This window comes from Octopus bimaculoides, chromosome 4 (genome assembly GCF_001194135.2).
Source record: "Octopus bimaculoides isolate UCB-OBI-ISO-001 chromosome 4, ASM119413v2, whole genome shotgun sequence".
Classification (NCBI taxonomy): Eukaryota; Metazoa; Mollusca; class Cephalopoda; order Octopoda; family Octopodidae; genus Octopus; species Octopus bimaculoides.
In genome coordinates, this window is record NC_068984.1 from 21,320,026 (window position 1) to 21,329,295 (window position 9,270).

The 9,270-nt window shown below is 36.5% G+C and overlaps 1 protein-coding gene across 6 annotated transcripts in view; it reads right to left on the reverse strand.

The window, feature by feature from the left end:
- LOC106876309 (putative FERM domain-containing protein FRMD8P1) overlaps positions 1-9,270 on the reverse strand; it is a 118,261-nt gene that overhangs the window by 90,526 nt on the left and 18,465 nt on the right. The window contains exon 1 of one of the 6 annotated variants that reach the window (XM_052966936.1): positions 8,208-8,240. The exons of the other annotated variants lie outside the window; for them this stretch is intronic. Within the exon in view, the coding sequence (XP_052822896.1) occupies positions 8,208-8,225 (18 nt within the window). The 5' untranslated portion in view covers positions 8,226-8,240. Of the gene's footprint in view, positions 1-8,207; positions 8,241-9,270 lie in introns of those variants that run through there. 6 annotated transcript variants of the gene reach the window in all.

Below are 9,270 nucleotides of genomic sequence, written 5' to 3' on the forward strand. Positions count from 1 at the left end.
CATCATCATCATCGTTTAACGTCCGCTTTCCATGCTAGCATGGGTTGGACGATTTGACTGAGGACTGGTGAAACCGGATGGCAACACCAGGCTCCAGTCTGATTTGGCAGAGTTTCTACAGCTGGATGCCCTTCCTAACGCCAACCACTCAGAGAGTATATATATATATATATATATATATCCTTTATACTATAGACTGTACTGTGATCATCCCAAGAATATGGACTATGATCTTAATAAACGTGATTTGTGGAAACACATGTAATAATGCATTAAATATTTATAAATTCAATTCATGGATTATTATTATCATTATTACACATACAAACACTAAACACTGTAATATTGTATAATCTATACATACAAAATATAATAGTGTATATCATCATCATTTAAAGTCTAATTTCCATGCTGGCATGGGTTGGATGGCCTGAAAAAATCTGATGAGCCACAGGGCTGCAGTAATGTCTGCCCTAATGTCAGCATTAGCATGACTTCTGTGGCTCGATTACCTTCCTAAAGTCAACCACTTTACAGAATGTACTGGATGCTTTTTTCTATGGCACCAACATTAGTGAGGTCACCAAGTAACTCAGAGGACAGAACCCCTTAATTTAGTGGGGGTGTAGTACTAATAGTTGTGGCTTTCTGCCTGGTGTTAAGCAGTTAAGGTGTAGTTGAGGGACATAAACAAGTGCCTTGCTGTTAATGAGATACAATGGCTGCCCCAGCTGGAAAGAGAGAAAAGAGACGGTAGTGATGAAGTATCAGGGCATATCCTCAGTGTACAAGAAGGTGAATATAAGAGGGTATAGGGACAGAGGATTGGAAATGGTGGATGGGAAGTAAGTAAACAAGAGGGTGAAAGGAGAATGACGGATAGTTAGAGATGGGGATAGAGGTTAATGCAGTGAATGGGGAAGAGGTGGATGCATGGTCAATGATGAAAACGAGTCTGAAGAGAAGAGAAGGAAATGAGGTCAGGGATAAGGAAGAAGAGATGACTGTATGAAAGAAAAGGAGTGGAGGATAACAGTATAATAAAACTGTAGACAGACTGAGAGAGGGATGCACAGTGACAGAGGAACAAAAGGGAAATAGGGAGTGAACAACTAAAATGGGGACATGGAAGGCAGTAAGGGATGATATTGGGAATGCGAGATGGATGACAAAAGGAACTGGTTCAAGGAAAAGGGATAACTGATAGCACAGGAAGGAGTCCTATAATTACAGCACCTGAGTGAAGAGTGTCATAATCAGAAGAGTGATGGTGGGACAAGTGCAAGAAAGATGAACATTTCATAGAGACAGACTGGGTGAGGAATCATAGACATAAATGAAATGCTTTTAGGACTTCATTTGTGCCGAGATGGGCAGATCTTTTTACACACGGCATATTATCATTTATCTAAGTCCTTTGTCTTCTCTGTAAGACTCAACATCCTGAGGTCGTTCTTCACTACATTGCTCCACATCTTCCATTCACTCTTAACAATTAGCAAGTCTTTAAGCAGCTGCCCTCATCCATACACATCACATGACCATACCTGTACAGTTTCTTTCTTATACATTACATCTGGTTTCTTATGCTCAACTTTTTTCTCAACACATTTGCACTTAGCCATATATGCACACTGATGTTGCACATCCAAAGTATGTGAGCTACATGTCTTTGCATGTCCTTTGCATTCATGGCTCACATTTCACTCCCATGTAGTACTGATGTTCATACACAAATATCATACAAGATGCCTTTAACTTCAGGAGAGAGGCCTTTATATGTTCTTCAGTTGGTTTTAATTCAAGCAACTATATATACTAAACACTGCAATGTTGTAAAATATATATAAATACACACATGCGTGCACATGCACTAAATACTGTAATATTGCATAATATAACAATTCTAAATGATGTAATATTGTATAATGTATACACCGTAACAATCAAATTGCTTAATGATGATAATCTGTTTGAGTCATCAGCATTAGATTAAAGAATGTAGCTATTATCTACAAATGAGCTGGGGTAATAAAAATATCTGAGATACTAAAGAAGCAAGCCATACATGGTTCCTATTCAATATGTTCCTTTGTTCAAATTCTGTTTCAATTAACTCCATTCTTTATAAAGAAGTCAATCCAAAAACCATAGCCAAGTCATTTACAAAATTGCTCCCCATCTAGAAAAAGAAGCCCATTACTATTGTTGTTGATAAGGTGATGAGCTGGCAGAATTGTTAGCATGCTAGGCTATGTTCTGAGTTCAAATTCCACCAAGGTCAACTTTGCCTTTCATCCTTTCAGTTCAATAAAAGGAGTACTAGTTGAGCACTGGGGTTGATGGAATCAAATAGCACCACCCCATCAATTTTCAGGCCTTGTACAATAATATCTTTTGTCTCTTATTTGCTTCATTCATTTGACTGCGACCATACTGGGACCACCTTCAAGTGTTTTTCAGTCAGAGATCGATCCCAGAACTTAGTTTTTTAAAGCCTAGTACTTACTCTCTCAGACTCATTTGCTGAAACACTAAGTTATGGGGGACATAACACACCATCATAGGTTGTGAAGCAGTAGTAGGGGACAAACATATATATATATATATATATATATATATATATATACACGATGGGCTTCTGTCAGCCTGAGGCTATAGTAGAAGACACTTGTCCAAAGTGCAATGTAGTGGGACTGAACCCAGAACCATGTTGTTGGGAAGCAAGCTTCTTACCATACAGCCATGCCTGTGTCTAAAGAATTATAATTAATGTTATTAAAGGTGATAGAATGGCTGGAGTGGTGGAAAAATGACTTCTGTTATTTTAAGGTACTTTCTGGGTTCAGATTTGTTGAGGTCAACTTTGTGTCTCATCCTTCTGGGATTAACAAAAAGCGTACCAGTTAAGGACTGGGGTTGATATCAATTAAATCCCCTTCTCCAATTGTCAGAGATTACTAGAAACAATTCCCTTTCATCCCTTTTGTAAAGCTTCACACAAATTGTAAACAGTCCCTGTTATGTCTACCTTGTCAGATGACCTTGTGGCAAATAAAAGAAATTATCATTATAATCAATATTATCACCACAGAGGCAGCAAGTTGGCAGAATTGTTAACCTGTCAGATATACTTTTTGTCATTTCTTCCATGTCTTAATGTTTTGAGTTCAAATCTCACTGAGGTTAACTTCACTTTTCATCTTTTGATACAATAAAGTACCAATCAAGTACTGGGGTTGATGTAATCAACTTGCCCCTCCGCCCTCAAAATTGCTGATGTTGTGCTAAAATTTGAAAGAATTATTATTATTAAGGCAGCAAGCTGGCAGAATGCTTAGCAGCATTTCGTCTGTCTTTATGTTCCAAGTTCAAATTCTGCCAAGGTCAACTTTGCCTTTGATCCTTCTGGGGGTGATAAAATAAGTACAAGTTGAGCACTGGGGTTGATGTAATCAGCTAATACCCTTTCCAAAATTTCAGACCTTGTGCCTATAGTAAAAAGGACTACTACTACTACTACTACTACTACTACTACTACTACTACTACTACTACTACTACTACTACTACTACTACTACTGCTGTTGCAGAAGGTGGAAAGGTGGCAGAGTCATTTGTCAGACAAATGCCTAATGGTATTTCTTCTGACTTTTTATGTTCTGAGATCAAATCTTGCCAAGGTCAACTCTGTCTTTCATCCTTCTAAGGTCAGTTAGTAAGGTACCAGTTAAGTAGTGAGGTCAACAGTATTGACTAAATTCCTTTCCCTCACAACTGCTGGCTTTGTGCCTAAATTATAAACCATTATTATTATATCAAAGCAGCCAGCTGGCAGAATTGATACCAAGCTGGATGAAATGCTTAGCTGTATTTTGTCTATCTTTATGTTCTGAGTTCAATTACTGCTGAAGTAGACTATGCTTTTCCGAGTCAATGAAATCAGCACCAGTGAATCACTGGTATTGATGTAATTAAGTAGCTCTTTCCCCAAAATTTCAGGTCTTGTGCCTGTAGTAGAAAGGATTATTATTATAATCATTTATTTCTTTATTTCCCACAAGGGGCTAAACATAAAGGGGACAAAGAAGGACAGATAAAGGAATTACATCAACTCCAGTGCATAACTGGTACTTATTTAATCGACCCTGAAAGGATGAAAGGCAAAGTTGACCTCAGCAGAATTTGAACTCAGAACATAGCGGCAGACGAAATACTAGTAAGCCCTTCACCCGGCGTGTTAACAATTCTACCAGCTCGCCGCCCTAAATTATTATCATCATCATTATCATTATATAAGGCGGCGAACTGACAGAATCGTAAGCATGCTGGACTAAATGCCTAGCGGTATTTCGTATGCTGCTATGCTCTGAGATCAAATTCCACAGAGGCCGACCTTGCCTTTCATCCTCTCAAGTGAAACACAGGGTCGATATGATTGACTAGTCCCCTCCCCCAAAATTTCAGGCTTTGTGCTTTTAGTGAAAAGGATTATTTATTTATTATTATTATTATACTAAGAAGAACACAATAGAAATGTTCTCTTTTAGAAGCAAACTTCATATGAGTGTCTTTCTATCTGACAACCTTTCAATCACTTTTTCTCAGCTAAACAAACTGAAGCACAATAGAGTGACATATTTTATCTAGACACAATACAATTGCTGTAACAAGATCTAAACAGCCAACAACAACTGAACAATTCAATATAACTGTGAACAGTTGGATCAATTAAGAATCATTTAAATATGACAAAAATGCCACCAACACACACAGCTGGTGTGCTGAGACAAACTAACTTTATATCATCTAGATAAAATTAACGAGTTTATAGAGTTGATGTAAGCAAAGGAAAACATAAAAAATATTTTATAGGTGAAGACATGGCTGTGTGATTAAGTTGATTTTGCGATCACATGGTTCTTGGTTCAATCCCATTGCATGGTACTATGGGCAAGAGTCTTTCACTGAAGTTTCAGTTTGACCCATGGTTTGTGAATGAAGTCGGGCAGATAGGTGAAAAAAGTGAAATAAACATCAGAGACGCTTTGCCTCACACACAAACTGCAGGAACTACTCAGAGGTTTTGCAAGCTCTTCTAAATATAAGACAATGCTGGAAAGCCTTCCGTATCATCAGCAGGTATGCTGAGTTAGGCAGCGAGGGCTGAAATAGCCTTTGCCTAAGGAAGAGTTCCACTTGCAGTCTCTTATCAACCATAGCCACTTTGAGCTAGTTTCAGCGGTTGTGCTTATCTCTTTGATGGCTTTCTTCAGTTGTTTGGGATCCAGACCTATCTTCTGCAGGAAACAACACACCAATCAAGCTGGAATGCCACAGGATCCAAGGAAGACATTTGGATGGACTATAATCTGCCATGGGTGGTAGACTTAATATGTTATCTGGTTTACCTTATCAACTCCTGGCCATAGGGTGGCCTCTGCCTGAATCTGAGCTCCACAACCAATACTCTTCAAAACAAACAGTAAGAGATTTATAGAAAATAACAGAGACATATAAAAACTTAGTTTCTTACTTAGAATTGACAAGACTTCACTGTAATTCCAGTATTGCCATTTAGTGTACCAGTGAACAGTAATTTTTTTTGTTGTTTTTGTTTTTACAGTACCTTGTTTTGTTTTTTCCTTTCAGATAGCAAAATACAAACAACAAAACTCCCATATACTTGTCAGCTGATTCTAAATTGTCTGGGATGCATTTAATAGAATTCCCTTTCATCCTCAGCAGAAAATTCTAATTCCTGCAGTACTTTTGCAATTGTGAACATCCGATGTTTTTGCCTTTCCTCGCAAGATGTGCCTAGCTGTAGGGAGCTTGGCTTTATGGTCAAAGAATAAAAATATCAGAGAAAAAATTCTCAAGAACACCTAATTTTTGAGCAGGCATTTGTAAACAAGCTAATATTTCAATGACAAATCTTTATTCTAATGATCTGAATTACTTTTAGCTTGACCTTGTTTTAATATGGGGCTTCCCTATTCCAACTATGTCGGGAATTCAGAGGTCAAATGTGAAATTCCCAGACAGAGTTAATATAATCATCTAGTCTTTGGTTGTCTTTAGCAATGCCTACTTTGTTGCAAACATTAGGGCTAAGTGTCCAATATGAGGACAACTTTCCTCCTTCTGTTCACCAATCTCAGAGGACCTCCAAAATGGGTCATGGTTGCTGACCTTCTTATTTGACTAAAAAAAAAGGTTAATTTGACTTTTTTGTGGGGGGGGGGGAGTCAATCCGTCAAGCAGCTTTATTAAACAATTTGGTTCAGTGAAATCTATCTGATAATTCTGCTCAATAAATCCATCAGAGTAATCCAAATTGACATGAAAAATGCAACAAACAACGTGAATATGCGTATGTTATGTTAGTGAATGTTTGATGCACATGAATGTGCAATTAGATTTATAACATCTATACGTATCTGTATGTGTACATGCACAAGAATGTGTATGTGTGTAATTGGAGGGGGTAAATTTGCCTAAGTCTTTGTAGGTAAGTGTAAGCATATGGAAGAATAAAACTGAGATGAATATATAAAAAACAAAAAGAAAATAAATTGGCTACACTCCATTAAACTAAAAGGTATTCTAGTGTGATTAAGTGCATACGTGTGTGAGCATGTACCGTGTTCTTAACGAACTTCAATTGTGACCTACTTTTGACTTCTATTGAGAGCCATTTCATTTACATAGTCATCCTTGAGCACAGCATAACCATCACTGCCTCTCATTGACCCAGTTTTCACAGATGGCTTCATGCTGTTCTGTTTATAGGAAATTACCCCAGTACTACTACTACCACCACCACCGTCTCTCTACCATAAAAGAGCAGCCTCTTGTCTCCAAACCACAACAATTGATGAACAGGATTCAACAAGGGAATCTCTATGTTGTAGCTTTACCTGATTAGAATTAACAGCTAAATCTGCCTCACATTCTGTCTTGAAAGGACACCTTAGACAATGCAGTAGCCTCTGATATTAAACAAATGGCATGATCATGATTTGAATGCTTTGAGTCATAAGACTACAGGACCAGGGCTGACCTGCAGCTGAACAAGAAAGAAGCCTTTGCATGGTTGTTCAAGTTGCTGGGAATAGCAGCCAAATTTTCCTTAACTGACACACATTGGATAATGCAGTAATCACCACTAATATATGAAAAAACAAGATAAAATAAAACAGTCATGCTTGCTTTTAAGTCTGCTCAATTCTGGGCTGATCTGCGGCTCAATAACAGCAACCAATGAAGCAATGCCATAAATCTAGACACAGCTAAAGATTTAACCATTTTTGGGTCATATTTCTAACAAGGATACATACAGCCTCTGTTCCTTTAATCTTCAAAATATATCAAGAAGTTGAACTGTGACTAACTTTTGACTGAATAAAACACAAAATGTTTACATATTTTAATGCAATAATTAGACTGTGCAACATTTAAATTTAAATTTGAACACTTTAAAAAAGAGAGTTTTGACCTGCTTGGTGTAGAAAGGGTTAAATTATAAAAGTTCTTAACTTAGATGGTAGCACCCACTTTGAGGAACAATGAGAAATCAGGAAGAAGTAAATGTCAACGAGGGCACTACAGAGAGCAGAGAGTTTAGAAGGGTCATGATTTTCATGAAATTACTTAGAAATACATTATATTTAAACTAGGTACAATACTTAGCATTTTTAACACATTTTCCAAAAAATATTCACTGAGATTAAAATACAAATAGGATAGTGTTATGAGTGAGCAGAAACATTAGTGATAAGCACCAAGCTCCAATATCATTTTATTATATAAACCCTATCTTTGCCCTTTTTAGTAATTTCCATAAAAAATTGACATAGCAGGCACTAGTCCTCATAGATATTTAAGAGGCAGAACAATAAATCACTGCACAAAATTAGCTTGTTTGATTAAAGTAATCAGCTAGTTTAGGGGTAATTATTATTTTTTTTTTCTTTTTTGCAAAATGTGAAAAGGAAGCATTCGGGAAGTGCAGTTCAGTGAAAGGGGTCACTGAGCTGCAAAAAGGCAGAGAACCACTGGATTATATCTAAATAATAACATCTACAACAATCAGTGAACAGTGAACAAGATAAACAAATCTAGTGAATCCTAGAGAAAAACTCAAATTCGTGAATATAAATTAAAAGTGGAAATTTGAAAAAAAAAAAAAAATGAATAACTGTACCACAAAGATGATAGACATCTTCCAGGGTGTTAACCAGTGGATAAAACCACTGCACAAGTTACTGGAAATCAAAGAGCAAGAGGAAAGATTAAAACATTATAACAAAGACATGTTTAAATAATTATGACTTTACATTTGCAAATTGTACTCTAACGATTAGGATTAATTCAAACAAGTGATCTTGTCTGGAGCACCACGTTCAATGGATTTTAGTTTCTCATGTTGATCCCAGTACTTATTTTCAGTCTTGAAATTATATTATTCATTTTTTATGTATCAAACGGTTAACTTTGCCTTTGATCTAAAGAGATGCAACTTGACAGAAATGCAGATACCCAAATAAATTGATATATATATATATATATATATATATATATATATATACACATACACACACACACAGTGTGTGTGTTATTGCTGCATCTTGGGACAGTCATATTACCAATAAAAATACACTGGTTCTAAATTGCTTCTTTTTGTTATTATTACTCAACCAATTATGGTGGCAAACTGGCAGAATCATTAGCACATCAGGCAAAACGTTTAGTCGCATTTCATCTGTCTTCACGTTCTGAGTTCAAATCCTGCCAAGATCAACTTTGCCTTTCATCCTTTCAGGGTCAATAAACTAAGTACCAGTTGAGTACTGGGTTGATGTAATCAACTTACTTCCCCACCCTCTGAAATTGCTGGCCTTGTACCAAAATTTGAAACCATTATTACTCAACTAATTAACGAACCAATTAACTGCAACAGATTTGACCATTTGATCAAACAACTAGTTGGTTTGTCAGTCTTTTTTCACTGCTATGCATAACTCATAGCACTCCTTTATCTGTTCTGATCTGTCATGATATATGTAATTATGGATATGATGGGTTTGTATACAATTTCTGCTCACTCACATGACATTGGTCAATCCATGACTACTATAGAAGACACATAGTGGATTTGAACCTGGAACTATTTGGTAGTGAAGCAAACTTCTAAATCTCATGGCTATGCCTGTACTTGTATGGTTATATATATATATATATATATATATATATATATATATATATAT